This window comes from Vulpes lagopus, chromosome 8, assembly GCF_018345385.1.
Source record: "Vulpes lagopus strain Blue_001 chromosome 8, ASM1834538v1, whole genome shotgun sequence".
NCBI classification, from domain to species: Eukaryota; Metazoa; Chordata; class Mammalia; order Carnivora; family Canidae; genus Vulpes; species Vulpes lagopus.
In genome coordinates this window covers 103636084-103661483 of record NC_054831.1, presented here as the reverse complement: position 1 = coordinate 103661483, position 25400 = coordinate 103636084, and the positions used below count along the sequence as shown (strand labels likewise).

Genomic DNA, 25400 nt, shown 5'->3' with positions numbered 1-25400 from the left:
TGGTAACTTTAATTCTATTAATTATGAGACACAATTTGTGAAAATAAATATATCAGCAGAGTAAAAGCAACCTAAAATAAGATGGCTATGGAATACTGAGTCTTTCTGATCAAGAAATTGCATGGGGTTAGGCATCCGACTCTTGATTTTAGCTCCTGAGATGGAGCCCTGCATGGGGCTCTGCACTGGGCATGGAGCCTGCTTAAGATTCTCTTCCTCTGCCCCTCCCTCTCCCTCTCTAAAAAAACCCCCACAAAACACTGTAATTGTAATTTCTTTTTTCTTTAAAAAACTTAAAAAAATTTTTTTTAAAGATTTTTATTTATTTGACAGAGAAATAGAGCCAGGGAGCACAAGCAGGGGGAATGGCAGAGGGAAAGGAAGAACCAGCCTCCTTATGACCTGAGCCCAAAGCAGATGCCTGACTGAGCCATTCAGGCACCCTTCTTTTCCTTTTTTAGATAAAGAGGGAGGGTGTGCAACTTGGGGTGGGGGGTAGAGGAACAGGGAGAGAGAGAAAAATCCCAAGCAGGCTCCATATCCACTGTAGAGCCCAAATGGGGGGACCTCACAACCCTGATATTATGATCTGAGCTGAATTAAGAGTTAGACACTTACGTAACAGAGCAACCTAGGCACCCCTGTATGGCGGCTTCTTTTTTGGTTTATTAAATTAAATTAAAATAATTTGAGAGAGAGCACACAAGAGCATATGAGCAGGGGAAAGAGCAGAGGGAGAGAGGACAAGCAGATTCCAATGCTAAGCATGCAGCACAACATGGGACTTGATTCCAGGACACTGAGATCATGACTGGAGCTGCAATCAAGAGTCAGGAGCTGGTGGTAGTGAGGGGTTGTGACTTAGGAAATAGAGGACTAAATAAGGAGTCAAGTGAGAATTTAATAATTTTCCGCCTTTCTTCCTGATCCTAACATGTAGGGACAGTGGTTTGATAACATACAGAACAAAACATAATTTCATTGTAAATAAATTTAAAATTTTAGAGACGGTAATACTACCACTCAATCATATTCAAACATAAACTGAAAAAGCTCTCCCGAGCTGAGAAAATTCAGCCAGCTTTCCTATCATTCCAGGATAGTGCTGTTGTCAAAGACAATGACATGACACTTGAATTATGCATACTTTGCATCTGACAAAATACAGAGTAAACAAGCCAAAGAGGCTCAAACCCAGAAGCTATTCTATTGATTATAAGATGGGAAAGAATTTTCACAAAGCATTTCCCACTTATTATTTTCTACTCTGCTTATCCCACCAGTCTGAGTTAGTTCCTTCAAAATATCCTTCTTTTCACCGCTTATCTCTCATTATCATATTCCCTGCTCTCGCCCATTCAATGGCCAGGTACTTTTTCTTACACTTTTAATCAGTCAGTAAAACTCTTTAAACATAGAGAAGCATTAAAAGAATGTTAATGCACAGTTGCACATGTTATAATTCCTATTAAATTAAATGGCCCTTAAGGATTTTCCCTCCTGAACTGATCTGTTTACATAAAAAGATTACTCTACATAGATCTAGGGGAATATGAGAGTTAACTCATCTTTAACCTGATGATTGACATACCATTCCCAAAATATTTGTTTATAACCATAACTTGTAAGCGTTTTCTGTGGATATTAGAGCTGTGCAAAAAAGAAAAAAAAAAGTGTTTTTAAAGATTTTGCTCTCCTACTGGTTGATTTTATTTACCATCAGACCTTTCAGTTTCTAAAAACAGTTGCTAAAAAGGATCACCAAAAAAATAAATAAATAAATAAAATAAAATAAAAAAAATAAAAAGGATCACCAATAGGGGATCCCTGGGTGGCTCAGCGGTTTAGCGCCTGCCTTTGGCCCAGGGCGCGATCCTGGAGTCCCAGGATCAAGTCCCACGTCGGGCTCCCGGCATGGAGCCTGCCTCTCCCTCCTCCTGTGTCTCTGCCTCTCTCTCTTTCTCTATGTCTATCATAAATAAATAAATAAATCTTAAAAAAAAAATAAAATAAAAAGGATCACCAATGGATAATAAAAAACCACCTATGCTAAAATTTCCTGAACCTGTTTAGACTCTTAACTAGTAAAATACCAGGACAGATCATGAACAATACATTTAGTGTTCACCAAAAGCTAGTCCACAAATTACACAGGTTCTCTCTCTCTCCTTTTCTATACATATAAAAATGTATGTTGAGTTGTATCCAATACTATAGGAGAGAAGCATTTGCATATAACAACATATTTGACACAGAATAGAAAATCAATATTCAAAATTAAGAAATATAAGTAAACATTCAAAATATGCACTTTTATTTACCTTAGTGGTCCACAAAGAGTGAGGCCAAAAAACCACAAGAGTGAAATGATACACCCAGCAACCGCATGTTTAAATATTTTGATCCACTATAAATGGAAACAAAAAGTTAAAAATTTTAATCATATATGTTTTGCTAATATCTCAACATCTTAAATAAAATACACAGGGAAAGAAAATAATGGTAGCACTTAAATATTTTAAAGACTAAATAATTACATATTTTAAAAACATAATCACATATTTTGAAATTAAATAGAAAATGTTAAGATCCCTTGACTAAATTTAGATTTGTAAGTATTCTGCTTTTCATTTTCTATATTCTTGTCTGTTGTTAGATCTTGAAATCTTTTTTGATGGAATACACATTTCTGGGTTTTTTTTCATTAGTTTCTCACTAGTTTGTTAGGAACACACGATGTTTTAGTCTTTAAATTCTTTCCCATCAGATATTGAGTTTCAATTACTTGAAAAGAGAGAAAAAAGGTATGACGGGGTTTAAAATATTAACCCTATTTTTTTAAAATTTTTTAATTTATTTATGATAGTCACACACACAGAGAGAGAGAGAGAGAGAGAGAGAGAGAGAGGCAGAGACATAGGCAGAGAGAGAAGCAGGCTCCACGCACCGGGAGCCCGACGTGGGATTCGATCCCGGGTCTCCAGGATCGCGCCCTGGGCCAAAGGCAGGCGCCAAACCGCTGTGCCACCCAGGGATCCCTATTAACCCTATTTTTAAAACATGCTTGGTCTCTAAAACAGAGGTTCATAAATTTGTCATTCTAGTGAAAAATCAAGGCACAGGTTTCTAAGTTGTGGCATAAAGCAAACTAGTAGTACGGTACGACTACTATCTAAAGTCACCTGTATGAGGTGACTATACAGAAGCAGGACATTTCTGGTAGGCAGCCTGTACCTCAGGTGCCTAAAGAAAATAATGATGATGATGAGGGCCACAGCTAATACATATTGTATACTCACTATATGCCAGGCATTATTTCAAGAACTTTCAATGTACTAATTCATTTTTCCCTCACAGCTCCATTACAAAGGTATTATTAACTCCATTTTATAGGTGAGAAAATTGAAGGAGAGAAAAATGAAGGAACTCACTCAAAGAAAGAGTTCGTAAGGAGGACAAATAGAACGTGAATCTGTCTGACTCTGGAGGCCTCATTCTTAATTTCTGTGCTTTATCTGCCTCCTAATGGCATTTGTCCTACGCTCCTGGGCATGTCTCCAAGTCTCATTTACAAATCTTTCAGAATAGGGTCTTATATTAAAAAATATATATATATTGTATACCTTAACATTTTCTACCTTTTTCTCCATTTTTAAACATTGTTATATTAACATTTTATTCTTGAAGCCTCGATACTGAAAGGCAAGTCAAGAGCAAGGTAACTATGGAAATGTTCTTAAATGTGTACTTAAATCATTTGTTAAGCAATCCTGATCAAGGAAAGGGCAGTGTTTCCTGGCCCAATGACTAGCAAGCTGCTAGGAAAAAGAGGACTGTACAAAAAACTCACCTGGTGTTTGGTAATACTTTTCCCAGAAGAAAATGGCTTTTGAAACAAAACCATAAAAAATGCAGTCCTGCGAAAAACAAAACATTAATATATTAATATTTATCTTATATACAAAGTGTGATGTTATGTAAAGATATTCACTTTAAACAAACATATTACAACTTGAAAGGTAGTTTACCCTCTAAAAAAACTACACTGGAGAACAATAGTTATCCTAATAAGGCTTCCACTACAGTATCTGGGGAACTCTTATTTTGTAATTGCCTTCAGAACCAGTTCACAAGCCATGGAAAAAAGGGGTCTGTTTTTTCATATTTTGAAATATCCTCCCGCAAAAAATTCCTATCTTCTACAAAACTTAATAACAAAGATTGAAATAACATAAATGAAGAATATCCCTCCTTTCACATTCTCAAAATGTTTATATAAAAATGTACATACAATTGCTTACTTAAAATTTCCTAGTCAAGAATCTCCTTCCATAATTACTAAAATTAACTCCCGGGAGTCTTTAACAGATTTTTATTAACAGAGTGGTCACTATCAATCTCAACATCCAAAGAAATTTCATTCAGACAGTTTCTTACTATGTGCAGAATAATGTAAAATTTATTTTATATGAGGACCCTGTATTGTGAAGGGAGCATAAGTGAATAAAGCCCAGGACAGTTTAACTTAGAAAATAAGGAACATCTGTGCCAAGACAACTCTCAGGTGCCTGCTGGAAGGCTGAACTATACCAGTGGTATGGTCTGGGAATCTCTAGAGCCTGGAGACTCTTTTAGGGAGACCATGGGGTCAAAGCTATTTTTATGAAAATAATAAGAAATTATCTGCCCTTTTCACTCTTGGGATGTACCATGGAGCTCTTCAGAGGCTAACTAATATAAGGTCCAGCACAGATTGAATGCTGAAGCAGATATGAGAATTCAGCAATCTTCTATCAAGCTGAACATTAAAAGAAATGTGCAAAAATCTCTTTAACACAAACTACAGTACAAGTCTAGTTTTGGAAAGCTATTATACAGCAATCTTTTACAGAAAAAGTAATTCTCTTCGTGCCTCTAACCTCAGGTGTTTTATTTTTTTAAAAAATTTATCATACGTTTGTTAGGATGAATAAATAGCACAAAATATTTTACCTAAAATTTCCTAAAGATAATCAGTTAAAACAGGAGTTCCAAATAAATAAAACATTAAGGAAAACACAGACACACACTCACCCAAGTTTTAATATAAAAATGAACTGAACAATGTGAACTGCTTTCAGGATATCATATGATTCAAAAAGTCCCACAGCCTTCAAAAATTTAGTGAAACATAGTAACACAATATATTTTGTTAATCTGAAAAATAAAAGCAGAAACAAGCTTCAGTATCATTAAAATCACAAGAAACTCTGTAATATATTTTTTCTTATACAATACGATTATAAAACCCAGATATTCATATAAAAAATGAAACAAAAAACCCAACTCACCATCTATGTAGCTACTTTTTTTTTTTTATTTAAGAGATTTTATTTATTCATGAGAGACAGAGAGAGAGACAGAGGCAGGGACAGAGGCAGAGGGAGAAGCAGGCTCCATGCAGGGAGTCTGATGTGGGACTCAATCCCGGGACTCCAGGATCACACCCTGGGTTGAAGGCGGCGCTAAACCGCTGAGCCACCCAGGCTGCTCTCCAGATTCTTTTTAATATATAGAACGTAGATAGATAGACAGACATAATCTGTTAAAAAAACAAAAAAGAGGCCAAACTAAAAATAAATTATGTTCTTGATTAATTGAATTGCCCAGATTATTTTGCAATCTGTTTTTTTTTTAATTTTTTTTTATTTTATTATTTATGATAGTCACAGAGAGAGAGAGAGAGAGAGAGAGGCAGAGACATAGGCAGAGGGAGAGGGAGAGGGAGAAGCAGGCTCCATGCACTGGGAGCCCAACGTGGGATTCGATCCTGGGTCTCCAGGATCGCGCCCTGGGCCAAAGGCAGGCGCTAAACCACTAGCGCCACCCAGGGATCCCTGCAATCTGCTTTTTAAACTCAATAGCTACCTCAAGCAAAGAGAATACAAACATCAGACTCTACCTGCAATGAAACTAGAAGACCACAATATAAAACGGAACAGACGAATAGTAAACGCCTTGGGTTTACCCCTCCTCTGCTTTGTTATGTGACTGAGATGAGAATCTAAATTGAAAAGTCAAGCAACCTGCCCTACAGGGTCCTGTAAAGGCTCAGGAATCTGAAGCACCTCTGAAAGGGCTGGAAAGTTGAAAAGAGGAGCAGTATCAAGCAGCTCTCCACGTAGTCAGATCCCCACATTACCACCCAGCACAACCAGGCAACTACTTCTCAAACACGACAGAACACGAGGCTTAGTCTCTGGAGAGGTCTAGAGTAAGGCAAAGAGTAGAGAGGTGACCTAGAATAAAATCATGGAAATTAAAAGGAAATTTCCTTAACTCCACCCCATCTCTCTTTTTTCTCTTTTACTTCCAATATCCTAACAGCCAGGTTGCAATCTCTTAGCAGAACACTTATAGGGATCTACTAGAGACAAGTCCCACAATGGTATTCTAGTTAGCTTTTTAGGCCTCACTCAAATATGAATGGCAAACATCGATAATCCTTTAAGATAAGCTTGAGAGACCAAACAAAAACAATAAATCTAAAAGATAAAGGGATGGTAGGTAACAGCAGAAAACAACTATAAATAATATTCTGGGACATAAGAGAATACTGAATGTGTGAAAAAGTTGGGCTGCCATAAAAAGAAAGAAAAAAGCTGTGAAAAAGAAACTGAAATTAGGGAAGAAATTACTAGTTTTTTATCTTAATAGTCTTCTCTGATCATATACCCTCCAGCAGTAAAAAAAAATTTTGCACGTGAAATCCATTATTTATCTGTATAAGTGTGTACTACTGTACTGATGTTATATATATTACAAAACATATACAAATTAGAAAATTTTTAAAAATGAGATAAAAAGTTAAGGAATTCTTAGTATTATTTCTTTCATCCTAGCAGGATAGCTCGTGCAAGCCGCTCACGAGATGACTTTTTAAGTTTACATCAAACAGGTGTTACTAGATTAAAAACGAGATGTAGAGAAAAAAAAATTAAAACAACAACAAAAAGGACGTGTGAGGGATGTCCAAGGCAGCACACTGACAGGCATAAGTCTCTATCAATGGGAGAAAAAAATACAAAAAGCAAACCCAGAAGTTTAAAAGAAACTAAAGTCATTCAAACAGAGTTAAAACAATTTGACATACAATGGAGATATCAGTGTACAAAAGTATAAAAACTGATGTTTGTGTGATGGTGCTGAATTAACAAGAGCTAAACTATTATTCAATAAACAGTAATCTGATTAAGAAAGCATGAATAAATATATTTTAGGAAGATTTTGATACAATTATTAAAATAAGTTTCAGTCCTTGAAAGAATGAATCTCAGCATATTCACCATCCAACATGGCTCATTTTCTGTTTTAGTCCAGATATCATACTAAACTGAAAAAAAAAAAAAAAAGATTTGGAGCAAAGTGCTTTTTCTTATCATGAACACCACCTAGGGGCCATTTATTTACTTAAAGATTTTATTTATTTATTCATGAGAGACACAGGCAGAGGGAGAAGCAGGCTCCATGCAGGGAGCCTGATGTGGGACTCGATCCAGGGCTCCAGGATCATGCCCTGGGCCGAAGGCAGGTGCTAAACTGCTAAGCCACCCAGAGATCTAGGGGGCCTTTTATAGCGCAATCTAGGAATTATTTTCCCCCTGGGGATTTTAACTATGTGATAATTACCCAAAAGCTAATAAAAATGTTATGAACAATTTAAGTCACATCCTAAAGCAGTTCCTATTTAACCCAGTTGTTGAATAGAATAAACTTCATTAATACTTGTTTAAAAGATCAAACATATTTCCTGAGATGGCAAAAATGTTCTATGGCTTAGGGTGCCTGGGTGGCTCAGGAGTTAAATATCTGACTCTTGATTTTGGCTGAGGTCACAACCTTAGGTTAATGGGATCAAGCCCTGTGTAGGGTTCTATAGTTAGGGAGGAGTTGGCTCAAGATTCTCTGCCCCTTCCACCTGTGTGTGATCTCTCTCTAAAAACAGATTTATAAATCTTTAAAAAAAGATTTTTATTTATTTATTCATGAGAAATAGAGATAGAGATAGAGATAGAGAGAGAGAGAAACCCAGGCAGAGGGACAGGCAGGCTCCATGCTGGAGCCCAATACAGGACTCAATCCCAGAACCCCAGGATCACACCCTAAGCCAAAGGCAGACGCCCAACTGCTAAGCCATCTAGCCGTCCATATACATACATCTTTAAGTTATATAGGTATACACATTTATGAAAAATGCAAACTTGTACCTTTTAAATCTATGCATTTTATTGTAGGTAATTTTTTTTTTTAATTTTAAAACATTTTATTTACTTATTTGAGAAAGTGCAAGTGAGAGAGAAAGAGAAAGAATGAACAAGCTGGGGCGGCGGAGCAAGGGAAAGGGAGAAGCGGATTTTCCTTTGAGTAGGGAGCCCCCATCCCAGGATTCCAGAATCATGACCTGAGTTGAAGGCAGAGGTTTAATTGACTGATCTACTCAGACGCCCCATACCACAGGTATATTTTATCTCAATGAAAAAAGGCGTACTGGGAAAATAATAAAGTTGTGGCTATAACAACTACAAAAAATCAAGTGTATTTTGTTTTTAAACTCTCTGCAGACTGGCTAAAAACACAGGACAATAAGGGAAATCTACCAAATTTCTAGGAATTGTTTAGGTATGAAAGTAAATGTACATGTGCTAGAAAAAACTGAACACTAACATTTAAGAACTGAGGAAAACCTTAGAGATTCTCTGGCCCAATTCCTCTCATGTTATAGATTGGGAAATTAAAGCCCACAAAATTAGCTAGGGTCTAGCCCATGTCTCTTAAGCGTGCACTTTTTAAATTTTTAATTTTAAGTAGGTTCCATGCCCAAGATAAGGCTTGAACTCACCACCTGGAGATCAAGAGTCACATGTTCTACCAACTAAGCCAGCCAGGTGCCCAAGTATGCTTTTTTTTTCCCATGAGAGAGTGAGAGAGAGCAAGTGCGAGCCAGGGTGGGGGTAGAGGGAGAGGAAAGCAAGAATCTTAAGCAGGCTTCTTGTTGAGCAGTCCAATGTGGGGCTCAATCCCAGGACCCTGAGAGCACGACCTGAGCAGAAGGCAGATGCTTAACCGACTGAGCCACCCAGACACCCCTAACTAAGTATGCTCTTTTTAGTATGTCACACAGAAAATCAAAGTTCATCCAAAGGCTTTGAGGGTTCCTATACTCTAAATTGTTCTCAATTATATATTCACAGTGGCCCACACAAACAGTAAAATCTTTAAACATGAAAGACAAAATGCATATTAAAACCTAAGGGATCCCTGGGTGGCGCAGCGGTTTGGCGCCTGCCTTTGGCCCGGGGCACGATCCTGGAGACCTGGGATCGAATCCCACGTCAGGCTCCCGGTGCATGGAGCCTGCTTCTCCCTCTGCCTATGTCTCTGCTTCTCTCTCTCTCACTGTGTGCCTATCATAAATAAATAAAATTAAAAAAAAAATTTTAAAACCTAAGATTAATTTCTTTCTAGGCCCATTTAAACTAGAGAAAAAGTCATACAAGACTTTAGTACATCTAGTATACTAATGATATTATGTTAATTAAATATTCTGGTCAGCACAGCAATTCAAAACTAGCCAAAGAAAGTAACAGTTGAGCTAGAAATCCACTGTTTATTAGTTCCTAACACAGGGACCAGCATTATATGTGCTCAGTAAATCTTTATCAAATGAAAGAATGCTAACTCTACAACTATACTTGTATGATAGAGCAGTACCTCATACAGTAACATATATAGTGCAATAATGTACTACATTAAGTGGCAGTCAAGCTTCTGGCAATTTGAACTATCAGCAACCCAGTCATGGACTCAGAATGAAAGAACAGAATGAAATCAAGTAGACAGAGATACTCCAAACCTCAAGTGTTTTACCCCTTAAGCTCTTGATTAGGTGTAATAATAAGGCAGCAGGATAGAAGGAATGATAACCAAGAACAAAAATGTCAATACAGGAAGGGAAAAACAAAGACCAGGAAAAACCGAAGTACATTAGAAAAATCACAGTAGTCTGGGAATTCTCAATGTCAGCAAAGAGCCTTATACATTCTCCATGGGGCTAGTTAGCCATTCTCCAAATATTCTTTGCACACTTAGTATGTGCAAGATGCCATACATGGCCAATGAGGCCTAAAGGAAGATTGACAGGGTGGCTTCAAGTATAGCCTTCCCTTGTCCTGATTAAAGGGCAAGATGCAGCTGGAAATACGTCTGTCTTCTTTCTGCCTTCAAGGGAGGATTCTTTATCTAAAAAATGTTATTGAAATCTTAACATTATCTAAAAGTATTATCCATCTTCTAACAAGCCTGAATATGAAAGCCAATATACCTTGGATGGCAGAGAGCAAAGATAAGGAGTGTGGGTCCTAGATAGTATCACTGAGGTACTGAGTAAATACCTGCAACCTCTGATTTCTTTTATGTGAGAATATAACTTTATTTGTTTAAAGTTCTCTTAGGTTACTCACAACTAAACATATTTCTAGGTGCTATCTGCGACACTTAATGTGTAATGGAGACTGTGCGAGGAGTCTGAGGCCTAGGGAAGACAGGCAAGCATACAAGTATCTATGTAATCCAAATAAATAATGGAGTTTTAGTTAATTAATTTTAAAGATTTTATTTTTTTTTGAGAGAGAGTGAGCGAGCAGGTGTGCATGAGAAAGGGGGAGAGGGAGAAGCAGCCTCCCCACTGAGCAAGGAGCCTGATGTGGGACTGGATCCCAGGACCCTGAGATCATAACCTGAGCTAAAGGCAGCTGCTTAACCAACTGTGCCACCCCTGGTAATGGAGTTTTAAAAAGACAGTAGAAGCAACTAACTCTTAAGTTGGTAAGCAAAGGTCCATCTTTGGAGTTTGAGATGGGTAAGCGTGTATTAAAGACTAAGTAGGAATCTGGGGCAACTGAGTGGCTCAGTCGGTTAAGCATCTGGCTCTTGATCTTAGCTCAGGACTTGATCTCAAATTATGAGTTCAAGTCATGCTTTGGGCCCATGCTGGGTGTGGAGGCTACTTAAAAAGAAGAGTAAGCAGGAATTACAAAGCAAGAAAAGGAAAGCATATTTCAAAGTAGAGAGAAGCATATTTGAAAATATTAGTACTAGGAACAAGCCTTTGAATAAATGACTGTGTTTCAGCTCAGTTAGCCAGATGATAGAATGCTCAGGAGTCATCAAGAGAAAGGTAAATTATATATATTTAACATACTTGTTTTAACAAGATGGGGCAATATGTGAAATTATTGCTAAGTAATTTCTGTTTAAAGTTCTTTTTTTTTCTGTTTAAAGTTTTATTTATTTAAAGATTTTATTTATTTATTCACGAGAGAGACGGAGAGAGAGAGGTAGAGACCCAGGCAGAGGGAGAAGCAGGCTCCATGCAGGGAGCCTGATGTGGGACTCAATCCCGGGACCCCGGGGTCACGCCCTGAGCTGAAGGCAGGCGCTAAACCGCTTAGCCACCAGGGATCCCCTGTTTAAAGTTTTAATAAAACTTCTTTAAATAAAACACCTTTTTTTTTTTTTTTAAAAGATCTATTTATTAACTTTAGAGAGAAAGAGCATGAGTGGGAGGGGCAGAGAGATTCTCAGACACCACACTGAGCCTGGGGCCGGACATGGGGTGCAATCTCACGATTATGAGATCACAACCTGAGCCGAAACCAAGAGTTGGACACTCAACCAACTGCACCACTGAGGAGCCCAAGTAAAATACTTTTTATTTTTAAAAATACTTCTTGATAACATTATGATTATAATCTTCCCGACACTTTATTCCTTTAAAAATTTTTTTTTAAAGATTTTTTATTTATTCATAGAGACAGAGAGAGAGAGAGAGAGAGAGAGAGAGAGAGAGAGAGAGGCGAGAGACAGGCAGGAAGCCCGACGTGGGACTCGATTGGGGTCTCCTGGATCACGCCTTGGGCTACAGGCGGCGCTAAACCGCTGTGCCACCAGGGCTGCCCTTTTTTAATTTTTAAAATACAGAGATTATAAAAGTAATTTCTGAGCTGCTGCTTGTTATTAAAGTTTTAGATAAAAAAATCATTCCTATTTTGCTCCTCATAGGTGGCCAAGTAGTCCCTGTTCTAAATCTTTTCCTTTGCATCTTCATGTATAGACATACACATGCTTATTTCACATATTTACATATTTACAACTGTACACATATTTTGACATTGTTATGTGAGTTTTCCTGTAATATATGCTAAAGATTTTTGCTACCATTATTAAATCAGGAAAATTATTCTAACATTTAGTTAAAACCTGGACTCTGATTTTTAAAGTCTCATTAACGAAGTCTGCTTGGGCTACAGCTGCGACCCTAGCTAAGACCAAATAACCATATTCTAGTAAGTAGATATTTGTAGTTCATATTGTGCAGGGAAACAGTGAACAGCTTCATTTACTAAGAGGGAAAGATCAAGGGGGATGGCTAGGAGAGGGAGGCTCTTCAACAGGGGCAGTGGCCCTCAAGCCACTCACTCTGGTCAACTCAGGGGGATACACTCCACCTACTCAAATGATAAATCATTATTCCTCATTAACGAGTTCCATCAAATGTTATCACTGGTCTTTTATGTAAAGGATTACAAAAAAAAAAAAAAAAAATTGGGTTTAAATGTGCTTCAGAGGCTTTGACCACTGCAGCAGTTCATGGTTCTCCAGTAAACAAAAAACACACCGAGTGTGCGAAATGCGTGAGGTTTAGGACAGCTGACTCCCAGTTCAGTTATTAGTTGGGAAAGTAAAATTTTTCCTACATCCCAGTTTTGTGATCTGTGAAACCAGAGTCCTGCTATGTGAACCGCAGCACTGGTGTAAGGATAAAGTGAGGTGCTCTATTCAGAGCACAGTGAACACAGGTGTTCGACAAATGTTGACTGTCCCCCTCTTTCCCGCAAAGAGGCCTTACAGAAGCCAAATAGAAACATTTAATACAATTCTTTTTTGGAGCAGCCCAGGTGGCTCAGCAGTTTAGCGCCGCCTTCAGCCTGGGGTTTGATCGTGGAGACTCCTTGCATGGAGCCTGCTTCTCCCTCTGCCTGTGTCTCTGCCTCTCTCTCCCTGTGAGTCTCATGAGGAATGAAAAATCTCTTCTAAAATAAACTTTGACTGTTTCCGTAAAAAAGAAAAAAAAAAGCAATTCTTTTTTTTGTGAATTCTGCCATCAGAATATCGACAATTAAATGATTTTTGAACTAGTTTTTGTTGCGGATTATAACTAGTATTTGATTATCAGTCTACAATAAAGGAAAATTCTTAAAATTTCAACCACCCCTGAGTTGAATTTGATTTTGCAATGCACTACAACAGAAGGGCAGTTCTGCCACACAAATAATATAACAGGAGAGCAAAAGACCGCCACACCTACTTATGACAGTCATTTCTCGAATAAACAACAACTTTAAACTCTTTGCTGAAAAATCATCTCCAGTCGACAGAGAAGTGGCAAGAAGTATAACCTTTACCTGGATTCCCTCACTGTTAATTGTCCCATTTGCCTTATTATCCCTCCCTCTAAATACAGGCTTTTGGCCCTCAACTATTTAAGAATAAGTTACTTACATCCATCACACTTCTAGGGCAGCCTGGGTGGCTCAGCGGTTTAGCGCCGCCTACAGCCAGGGCTCACCCTGGAGACCCCGGATCGAGTCCCACGTGGGGATCCCTGCATGGAGCCTGCTTCTCCCTCTGCCTGTCTGCCTCTTCCCCTCTCTAGGTCTCTCTATGAATAAATAAATAAAATCTTTAAGAAAAAAATCACACTTCTATATACCGGGATTTTCTAGGAATGTGGACATTTTCCTATAAAATTGGGAAAGTTGCCAACTTCAGAAAATTTAACATAGTTATGAGACTTTATCGCCCGTAGTCCAGCTTGGTTAACAGACCTATTATTACTGTCCTTTACTGCGATTTTTCCCCCTCTACCACCAAAATCTAGACCGGAGTCGCCGATGGCACTTACTCGCCCTGGCTCAGTAAACAGTATCTGACGCGCTGTTATTTGTAAGCGACTAGAAAAATCAAACCACAAAAATGCAGTAGATTTAAGTTCTGTTCCAGCATTTTACGCGTTCTCTCCTGTTTAACTGGAAAAGTTGTATTAGCAGTGCTGTTTCTTCCTTTCCAAAGAATTTTTCAGGACCCTCTTTACATCTCAAAACAAGTGTTCAAGAACGGGGGGGAAACCAAACAAACAAAACCAAACAAAACCAAAACCCCCGAAGCTCATTAAACACGAAGACTGTGAATACCAATCGCAACACCCCCCGCCCGGCCCTACAGCCTGTGCATCTCTGACCCCACCTGAGAACTGCAGATAGATCAAGGACGCGCTCGCCAGCGGTTAGTGCATTTACCGCTCGGAGGTGACCGGGGAGACGGGGGGGTGGGGGGGGGGGTGGGGGTTGGGGGGGGTAAGGAGGAATTTTCTTTTTCTTCTATGACTTTTTGTAGCGTTTGAGTTTAAAAAAAAAAAAAAAAAAACCAATGTGCACGCATTTCTCATTTTGTAATAGAATCGAGTAAGCCAGGGCAGCCCAGGTGGCTCAGCGGTTTAGTGCCGCCTGCAGCCCAGGGCCTGATCCTGCAGACCCGGGATCAAGTCCCACGTCGGGCTCCACGTCGGGCTCCCTGCACGGGGCCTGCTTCTCCCTCTGCCTGTGTCTCTGCCTCTCTCTTGAATAAGTAAATCTTAAAAAAAGAACCAAATAAGCCAGATCAAACACCCCGGCCCCCCGCCCCGACAGGTGCGGGGCCAACCCGAAAACCGAGGTCGGTCCGTCCGCACTTTGGTCTCTGCGCCTGCGGACGGTGCCACCGCCCGTGCCTCGCGCGGGGAGACGTCGGGAAGGTCAGTCGGTGCACTCGCACCCGCGGCGGCGGCGGCTCCGGCTCGGGCCGGGCAGCGGCTAACGGTCGGCCGGGAGAGCCAGGGGCTCGGGCACCGCCCCCTACAGCGGGCGACGCGGCAGCCGCTGACACACACGGAGGCACAGGGAGCCGAGCCCACCGCGCGGCGGGCGGGTCGCCGGTGCCCCGCGTCCAGGTCCGAGCCGCAGGGCGCAGGCGCGGGCCCGAGGCGCCCGGCTACGCCGCGCACTTACCGAGCGCTGGGCACGTCCACGGGCCCGAGGCCCCCGCCGCCGCCGCCGCCGCCGCTGGGGCCGGCGAGCACGTCGCCGCCGTATTTCTCCTCCATTCCGGGGCTCAGGAGCCGCCGCCGCTGCCCCCGCCGCGGGGTCTCCTCATGTCTCGCCGCCGCCGCGGATCAGCGAGCGCAGGCGCGTCACTCCCCCATGGCGGCGGCCCCGTCGGGTCCCCGCAGGCCCGGCCGCCGCCGCCGCCACCTCCCAAACACACGCGCGTCGCGACTAGGCCGCGGGCACTTCCGGCGGCGCCGGCTTCCCCGGAGGCGCACCGCAGCAGACGTCGCCCGGCCACGTAATCCGGCCCAGCAGCCCCCGCTCCCGGGGGAGAGCCCGGGCTGCGCCTGCGCACCACGCGGCGTCGCGCGTCCCGGCCCTCCCTTAGCCCCGCCTCCCGCGGACTCGGGCCACGCCCCCGCTCCCGTCGGCCCCGCCCGCCGCCGCCCGCCCGCCCGGCCTCACCTGTCCCTGCAGCGCCTGCAGCGCCACCTCGGGGTCGTCGGGGGTACAGCGGCTCCTGGCACCGGCAAGAGGCCGGAGGAAACGGACGACGTGGGACTCAATGGGATACAATATCTTTTTTTTTTTTTTTAAGATTTCATTTATTGATTCATGAGAGACACAGAGAGAGAGAGAGAGAGAGAGAGAGGCAGAGACACAGGCGGAGAGAGAAGCAGGCTCCCTGCAGGGAGCCCTATGCAGGACTCGATTCCGGGACCCCGGGGTCACGACCTGAGCCAAACAGATAGATGCTCAACCACTCAGCCCCCCCCAGGTGCCCCTGGAATAGAATATCTTTTGAACCTCTGGCTGCTAAACCATGTGCTTAATCCTGGCACATCATTTAAACCTGTCCAGGTAGAAGCAGGCCTTATTAGGCTTATTTTTCTGTTGCTAAAAATTTTAGGAACGTGGGCTCTCTTGTCTGTATTTGCGTGAGTCTCAACTCTGACACTTAGTAATTGTGTCACTTGGCCTTTCTGTACCTTGATTTTTTTTCAAATTCATAATATAGGAATAAAAATATCTATATGACAGGGTTGTTGGGAGAATTATTTATGTTGTGTGAAAAGCGTCTCCAGCAGTGAATGGTACACGGCGATCCGTGAATGTTAGCTGGTATTACTCATAGAGAAATCGAGGACTGGGAGATGGAAATGGGGTTTGGAGCAGCTTACACTGCTCTATTTAGCTTGGATATACGTAAAGAATCGTAGTAACATAAAAAAGATTGGGAAATCTTTTGGTGCCTGCTGGGGCTTCACAATCTATTGTGAAAATATGTATTAATTTGAGAGCAAGGCCTGGTTGGCAACATTACAGGTTTAAAGGCACAAACGCTAAGGTTTTCCAAATAAGGTGTGATATGACTCACTGAGAGACAGAACCTGGTCTGAAATGTGGGTAAAGTTTTAGATATGGGAGAAAAACATTGTGGGACAGAGGAAGGCATGACCTTTGAAGGCTAAAGTGACTCCAAGTAACTTCTTTTGCGGTGGGTTCTTTGTGGAGTTATTATTTTCCAATCAGAATGGGAGTGGTAATGAGTAACTATTGTGTATTGGTTTTTCTAGAACAAATTCCATTCTTTTGGAGCCCAGAGAATGAGGTAGCATACCTGACATGTATACATTGCAATTAACTTCATGCCAAGTGGAGTTTGAACTCACTTGATATTTTTGATTTGATTAGAATTATGGTGCTTTTCTTTGAGGCCAATATAAGTACATTTCCTACAAGTGTTTTTTGTAGTGAAAGGACAAGAGCCTGTATTTTCTTTCCGCCTACCCTCTTCTCAACCCATTCCAGCCTTGGCTTCTCCATCCGTCAGTCCTCTGAAATAACTCTCTCATGGACGTTTTTCAGCCATATAGTACCTCGCCTCTCTAAAGCTTTCAACATGGGTGATCTCGTTCTCCTTCTCTCTTTATTTTATTTTTTAATTTTTTATTTATTTTTTTTTCTCTTTATTTTATTTTATTTTTGAGAGAGAGACAGAATGCAGGAGGGGTAGAGGGAGAGGGAGGATCTCAAGCAGACTGCCTGTTCAATGCGAAGCCCAACTGGGGGCTCATCCCATGACTCCGAGATCATGACCTGAGGAGAAATGAAGAGTCAGATGCTTAACTGAACCACCAAGGAGCCCTTCTCTCTCCCTCTTGAAACATTCCCCTTCCTTGGCTTCCAGAACTCCACATTTTCTTGTCTCAAAGGAAGCTCAAGTTCTTCATGTTGAAAAGTCAATGCATGATCTTTCCGTTCAACCTAATTCTCTTCTAATGTTTCCTACCTCATTGGATGGCACCATTTGTTCAGTTTAGCAAACCAAAAACTGAGCTATCCTCTTGTACACCTCCCCTTGTACACCAAGTCATGTCATTTGTTTACTTTCTCAATATTTCTTCTGTCAATCCCAATTTTTCCATCTCTATCACCACCATCAAATCTAGGCTACTGTCAACTTTTGATTCAGCTACTTTACTAACTCCTTAGTAGTTTTTTGCAAGTTTGTTCTTTCCCTTCTCCAATATCTTTTCTATATTTTGCCACAGTAACAACAACGTGTAAACTTTTTTTTTTTTTCTAGTAGTCTTCGTGCCCAGCATGGAGCCCAACTTGGGGCTTGGATGGACCACCCTGAGGTCAAGACCTGAGCTGAGATTAAGAGTCGGAGTATCACCAAGTGAACCACCCAAGTGCCCCTCCAAATGCAAATCTTATAATGAGTTGCGTACCACACTCTACTTTACCCTGCAGTGTTCCAGTGACTTTGCACTACTCTTAAGACAAACTTAAATTCATTCCTGAATCAATCAGGAATTTTACACTGGTAACTCCAATTACAATTCAACCTTAGATGATTTATCATAGACTTTTCCCCATCTATATTTGTACTTTTCTTCTCTGGGAATAAGAATCATTGCTCCCATTATCCTCAATATATTGGCTTATTTTCTCAGTCTTGTTATATGTAACCAATCTCCTTACCATGTGGGCCATCTCCTGTTCAGCACAACCCACTCATGCCAGCCTGGGCTGGTTGAGACATCTCCATTCCTGTTTCTGTTTTTAAAGATTTTATTGATTGATTGAATGAATGAATGCTAGAAGCGGGGAGGGGCAGAGGGAGAGGGAGAGAGAGAATTCAAGCAGGCTCTGTGCTGAGCACATAGCTGGTTGTGTGGCTTGAGCCCATGACCCTGAGATCAGGACCTGAATCAAAATCAAGAGTCGGTTGCTCAACTAACTGAGCTACTCGGGTGCCCCTGCATCTAAGGTTTTATTTTTTAATCTGGGTTTGACTCATTTGCACACAGTGGCAAATATGGAGATGAAACATTTTTCTAAATTTAACTTTCAATCACCTGGAAAGAGCAAGAAAGGGAACTAACTTTTCGGAGAGGCTCTGCTAAGTACCGGGATATCTCTTATTTCATTTAATTTTTAGAAGACCTTTCAAAGTTGACATTATTTTATGTGACAGAGTTTAACCCAAAAAGGTTAAGTAAATTGTCCATTATATAATAATGGGCCAAGTGCCCGCCATTGTCAGCTGTTTTGCTACTTTTTCCTGAGTGCATGAGTGACAACTGACTCCAGTGTCGTAAGAGGACCAGATGGGGAGGGCCTATTTCATAATCCACTTCTGGGAATCTTGATTAGAGCCTATGGTGGACATTGTCATAAGTGGCACCCTAGCACCAGCTTCTTTCCTTCCAATAAATATTTATTGAGGCAGCCCTGGTGGCTCAGCAGTTTAGCACTGCCTTCAGCCCAGGGCCTGATCCTGGAGACTCAGGATCAAGTCCCATGTCAGGCTCCCTGTATGGAGCCTGCTTCTCCCTCTGCCTGTGTCTCTGACTCTCTCTCTGTGTGTCTCTCATGAATAAATAAATAAAATCTTTAAAAAAAAGGAAATAGTTCCCTAGATTTTGGGCAGCCCCGGTGGCACAGCGGTTTAGCACTGCTTGCAGCCCAGGGCATGATCCTGGGGACCCTGGATCAGGTCCCACGTCAGGCTCTCTGTATGATGCCTGCTTCTCCCTCTGCCTGTGTCTCTGTTTCTCTCTCTCTCTCTCTCTGTCTCTATGAATAAATAAATAAAAAATCTTTAAAAAATAAATATTTATTGAGCACTTATCATATGTGAGGTGCACTTTCAGGTACTTGTTGGGTTTCCCAGAAACAAACTCTAAGGTAAGAATTTGAATGAAAGTGATTTATTAGTAAATGTTCCCAGGAGAAACAGGATTCTGGAAGTAGAACAGGAAAGAAAGACAAGCAAGGATATGAAATCAGGCAAAGTCCCATCAGGGAGCTCAGATACTGTGAGGATCACAGCTCAGAGGGTCCCAATTGGGCTGAGCTATCTTAGTGCATCTGCACTGCTATAACAAAAATAACATAAAATAGGTGGCTTATAAACAATACGCACTTATTTCTTCCAGTTCTGGAGGCTGTGAAGTCCAAGATCAAGGTGTTGGTAGTGTTAGAATCTAGTGAAGACCCACTTCCTGGTGTTACCTTTTTGCTGTGTCCTCACATGGTGGAAGAGGTGAACTGGCTTTCTGTGGTCTTTTATTTATTTATTTATTTTTTATTGGTGTTCAATTTGCCAGCATATAGAATAACACCCAGTGCTCATACCATCAAGTGTCCCCCTCAGTGCCCATCACCCAGTCACCCCCCCCTTTTTTATATTTTTTTATTTTTTAATTAATTAATTAATTATTTATTTATGATAGTCACAGAGAGAGAGAGAGAGGCAGAGACACAGGCAGAGGGAGAAGCAGGCTCCATGCACCGGGAGCCCGATGTGGGATTTGATCCCGGGTCTCCAGGATCGCGCCCTGGGCCAAAGGCAGGCGCCAAACCGCTGCGCCACCCAGGGATCCCCCCCCCCTTTTTTTTTAAATAAATAAAGGCACCAGTCTGAATCATGAGGGCAGAGCTAGTAACCTGATAACCTCCCTAACACCCACCTCGTAATATCATCTTGGGGGTTAGTATTTCAACATATGAATCTTGGGGGAACACAAACATTCGGGCCATAACAAGGGCAGTGGGATATTTTGGGAGCAGTTCTCTGACCAAAGAGAGGAAGGTGCTGGTTATTAGGAGTGCTCCTGGCATGTTGTAAAAATGGGAAAGGGATCCAAGCGCGTATGAGCAAAGAAAGACCTTACTGACAGCATCCACTACGAGGCTACAGATACTTCGGTCATTTTCCACATGGTGTGTGCTACCTTTCCAAGGTGGAAACCAGAAAACTCACATCCCTAGACTTCCTTGCTGCTAGGGTCTGGCACATGACCTGAGTGTAGATGTATTCAGGTGAGAGCTGACCTCAGCTGAGAAAGCAGCGAGTGAGGTTGCTCCATTTTCTTCTCTGGAGGAGGCACCCAGTACTTTGGAATAGCAATGGCAGATTTTCCTGCGTCCATTCCTAAGGGCCCTTGGTGTTGGCAGAGTGGCCTTCATGGTGTGGTTGGGCCTCGTTCCTGGTTGCCTTAGTGGCAGAGCTTGGCAATCTGGTCCTCCAAAGGTTCTGTGAATTACTCAGTATTCCTTAATTTCTGCATAATCAGAGTAGAGGTGCTTGTTTGCGACTGAGAACACTGAATGGAACAGGTGACATGGTACCAGACCTTGACTAACAACACACTGCACATAGAGTTTGTAAGTGCATTTTGTTTCAGACCAAGGAGCAGTACCATGCTCTTCAATATCAACACCTACCATGTTGCACCTTAGTGGAGAAAGCAACCCCAAACTCATCAGATGACTTCATCTGATGCCAAACATATTCTTATCTTCTGTTCAAAGTCTGAAAAGGGGGGATCCAGGGGGGCTCAGCGGTTTGGTGCCTGCCTTTAAAAGGGCCCAGGGCGCGATCCTGGAGTCCTGGGATCGAGTCCCACATTGGGCTCCTGGCATGGAGCCTGCTTCTCCTTCCTCCTGTGTCTCTGCCTCTCTCTCTCTCTCTCTCTTTCTATCATAAATAAATAAATAAATAAATAAATAAATAAATAAATAGATAAATCTTAAAAAAAAAAAATAAAGTCTGAAAAGGAAAGTAAGACGATGTCCAATAATTCCACATCTGTCCTGACCAGGCAGGAAGATCAGGGGTTTGGGTGCTCTGGAATGCTCAGTGATCTTGGGCTTCATACTACAACTGAAAGCTCTACAGGGAAACAGTGGATAGCTTTAAGGATTTGAGTTCTTCACAGTTAGGGACTGTGTGTAATGTTTTTGGCAGACATTAAATGTGAGCAGTTAAAAATGAGAAACATTATGTATAGGAACGGTGAGGAGGATGCAGATGAAGAGATGAAGATATATAGTTTACACATTTTCAACTAGCAGATCAAAATTTTATTGTGGATCTTGAAGTCTCATTGAAACGGTTCAGTAGTTGAGCCATCTGCCTTTGGCTCGGGTTGTGATCCTGGTCCTGGGATCAAGTCCCGCATTGGGCTCCCTGAAGGGAGCCTGCTTCTCCCTCTACCTATGTCTCTACCTCTTTCTCTGTGTCTTTCATGAATAAATAAATAAAATCTTAAAGAAATTATGCCCCAAGTATTTCAGGAATTGATCCTTCCATTTATCTATTCATGCACTCAGTAGTCAAAAAGGAAGTATTTATTGAAGGCCTGTAATGTGCCAGTACCAATGACTTTCCTGAGTGGAGGAAAACATAGTATTCTTCTTCTTCTCAACCTGATTAGAAACTGAACTGGTAGCAATAGCTGTTGGGGAAAACAAACTGAAAAGAATCTTGTTCAGGGACAATTTTCTATAGATCTTTTCTGTTTCTGCATGTCTTCCCAGCAGAGGCATTGACAGCCTTTGTTACAGACTGTATTTTCAAGGATGTTTATATAGCAAACAGCTTTGGAAGATAGAGGTAACATCTCTTTTTGGGTCAAGGGGAAGATTTATTTGCTGACCAGGATAAAAAGGGTAATGCCTCACTGTAAGACAAAGGTTGGGGACGTTTGCTAGCAGACTCCAAAAAAGACTGGAGTGTCCTACACTCTCAGTTGCGTGCTCAGCATCTACTTAGGCTGTCCTGCGTCACTCCCATGGGATTTGGACGGGGCGGGGGCAAAATGAAGTGATGCAAACATGAGGTTCATGCTGCCCATGTGATTAACAAAGTCCCTGGTCTCTGACCCACGAGTCTTGGTCAGACTTCTGCCAGCTACCAGGAAACTGTGGCAGGCTAATCGTGAGTTTGCAAGCAAGGTAAAATCTTAGTCCCTTCACAGTTCTTGCTACATCTTCCCATGAAAATAATGTTATTTTTCTTTTAATTAGAAAAATTCATAGTACACTATCATCAGGGGTGTGGGAAAACATGTAGTCACGTTGGAAGGAAAGAAGTAAAACTATATTTGCAGATGATATAATCTTACATACAGAAAATATAAGGAATCTATTTTAAAAAATGGTAGAAATAAACAAGTTGAGCAAGGCTGCAGGATACTAGATCAATATACAAAAATAAGTTTCAGGGACGCCTGGGTGGCTCAGTTGGTTAAGTGTCTGCCTTCAGCTCAAGTCATGATCCCAGAGTCCTGGCATTGAGCCCTACATTGCACTCCTTGCTCTGTGAGGAGTCTGCTCTCCCTCTCCTCATGCCCCTCCCCTTGCTTTTGCTCCCTCTCTCAAATAAATAAAATATTAAAAAAAAACCAAACCAAAAAAATCTAAAAATAAATTTCATTTCTATACATTTGTAACGAACAATCCAAAAATGAAATTAGGAAAACAATTCCATTTTCAATAGCATTAAAAGAATAAAATATTTAGGAATAAACTTGACCAAAGGAAATATAAAATGCGTTTTGAGAACTTTGAAACATGTTGAAAGCAATTACAGAAAATCCAAATAAATGGAGCAGTGTCCATGTTCATTTTTTAATATCATTGAAATGGCCATATTCCCAAATTGACTGGCAGGTTCAATGAAATTGGCAAGCTGATATTAAAATTTATATGGAAATTCAAGGGACCTCAAATAGCCAAAATAATATTGAGAAAGAACAACATTGGAGGAATCACAATTCCCAATTTCAAAGCTTACTACAATTGTAAGGACAGTAATCAAAATTTTGTGGCACTGACCTAAGAATAGATACATATTGGGGCAGCTGGGGTGGCTCAGCGGTTTAGTGCTGCCTTCAGCTAGAGGCCTGATCCTGGAGACCTGGGATCGAGTCCCATGTCGGGCTCTCTGCATGGAGCCTGCTTCTCCTTCTGCCTGTGTCTCTGTCTCTGTCTCTCCCTGTCTCTCATGAATAAATAAATAAAATCTTAATAAAAGATCTATAAATAAATGAAGTAGAATTAAGAGTCTAGGAGGAAACCCTCATAATTACATGCAATTGATTTTCAACAAGGGTGCCAAGATAATTCAGTGGAGAATGAATAATCTGTACAACAAATAGTGTTGGGACAACTGGATAGTCATACGCAAAAGAACGATCTTGAATCCCTACCTCACACCACCAGCAAACACTAACTCCAAATATTTAAAGATCTAAATTTGAGAGCTAAAGCTATAAAGTCAGAATGAAATATAGCTGTAGATCTTTGTGACCTTGAATTAGGTAATGATTTCTTAGCTATTCCATCAAAGGCACAACCCACAAAAGAAAAAGATAAACTAGATTTTTTCAAAATAAAAAACTTTGTGCTTTAAGTGAGAAGACAATTCACAGAATGGGAGGAGATCAAATATCTGATAAGAGTCTGTGTAGATGCTACAACATGGATGAACCTTGAAAATGTGGTAAGTGAAAGAAGTCAATCACAAAAGAGCACATATTGTATGATTCCAATTATATGTAATGTCCATAATATGCAATCTATATATAATCTATATATAAGGTTAATGATTGCCTAAGGCTGGGGAGTGATGGCTGATGAGTATAGTGTTTCTTCTGGCAGCAATAAAAATGTTCTAAAATTGATTGTGGTGATTGTTGCACAACTCTGTAAATATACTAAAACCCATTTAATTGTAGGCTTTCAATAAGAGAATTGGATGGTATGTGAATTACATCCTTACAAAGGTATTATTTACAAATTAGGACTGTATTTTTGGATACCCCCAAAGTTAAAAAAAATAAGAGGACAAAGATTTGGGGGAATTGTATGGTTAAAAAAATTATATATCATTGCCATTTTAATTAAAACTTTTTTTTTACCATTAAGTTTTAACATCTGATGTCATGTTTCTTGGTTTTTCTCTCTCATTTTCAAGAATATGGGAATTGTTTTCTGATCTTCTAGTTTTTCTTTTAAAGGAATTATCTTTTCTCTTACTGTTTTTTTTTAAAATATTTTATTTACTTATTTATTTGAGGGAGGGGGAGGAGAAGAGGGGGAGGGAGAGAGAGACACTCTCCAGAAGATGCAGAGCCTGACATGGGGCTCCATCCCAGAACCCAGAGATCACGACCTGAGCTGAAACTAAGAGTCAGATGCTTAACCAACTGAGCCACCCAGGTGCCCTTTTTTTCTTCCTGTTAAAGTAGACAGTTTGGTTCTAACAAGATATGCCTGGAAGTCAGCACCAAGGAAGTCATGGCTAGCTATCCAGAAAGTCAGAGCCTGTTCTGGCTGCCCTCTCCAAGAAGCCAGGTCACACCAGTCAGGTCCAGGTCCAGGATAGCTGGTGCTGTGACAGGAACCCCCTGACTAGATTAGGAAGAAAAAGCCCCAAACCCTGCTTCCTGCCCCAAGTAAGGAGTATTCTACTGAGTTAGCAACTGTTGGTAAAAGAAATCCAACCCCCAGGGCACTTAGCTCTCTGGACCTTGGTCATGTTCCTATCTCCAGGGTGTACTTTTCACGTTAATAAACTTACCCGCATGTGTTGCTTATCTGCTATGTGGCATGTCCGTCCTTGAATTCATTCTTGGGACAAGACCAAGGACCTCTGGGGACTCTTTTGGATCTGGCTGGGTTGAGATCCCAGAGCCCAGGGTCTCCCAAGTTCATCTGGCAACATTACTGATGTATATATTTAAAGTGCTTCTGAATGGGGTGGCAGGGGTGCAGAGGGAGAGGGAGAGAAAGAATCTTAAGCAGGCTCCATGCCCAGTATGGGGACCCACGCAGGGCTCAATCTCACAACCCTGAGATCATGACTTGGGCCAAAATCAAGAGTTGGATGCTCAACTGACTGCCACCCAGGTGCTC

At 41.3% G+C, this 25400-nt stretch overlaps 1 protein-coding gene across 1 annotated transcript in view; it reads right to left on the bottom strand.

The window, feature by feature from the left end:
* The window catches only part of SLC30A5 (solute carrier family 30 member 5), a 38261-nt gene extending 22812 nt beyond the window's left edge, over positions 1-15449 (bottom strand). Inside the window, exons 1-4 of the mRNA XM_041767168.1 lie at positions 15144-15449; positions 5074-5196; positions 3851-3917; positions 2322-2407 (exon numbers count right to left, since the gene is read on the bottom strand). Coding sequence (XP_041623102.1) covers positions 2322-2407; positions 3851-3917; positions 5074-5196; positions 15144-15238 — 371 coding nt within the window. The 5' untranslated portion in view covers positions 15239-15449. The remainder of the gene's footprint in view (positions 1-2321; positions 2408-3850; positions 3918-5073; positions 5197-15143) is intronic.
* Positions 15450-25400: the final 9951 nt, after the last annotated feature.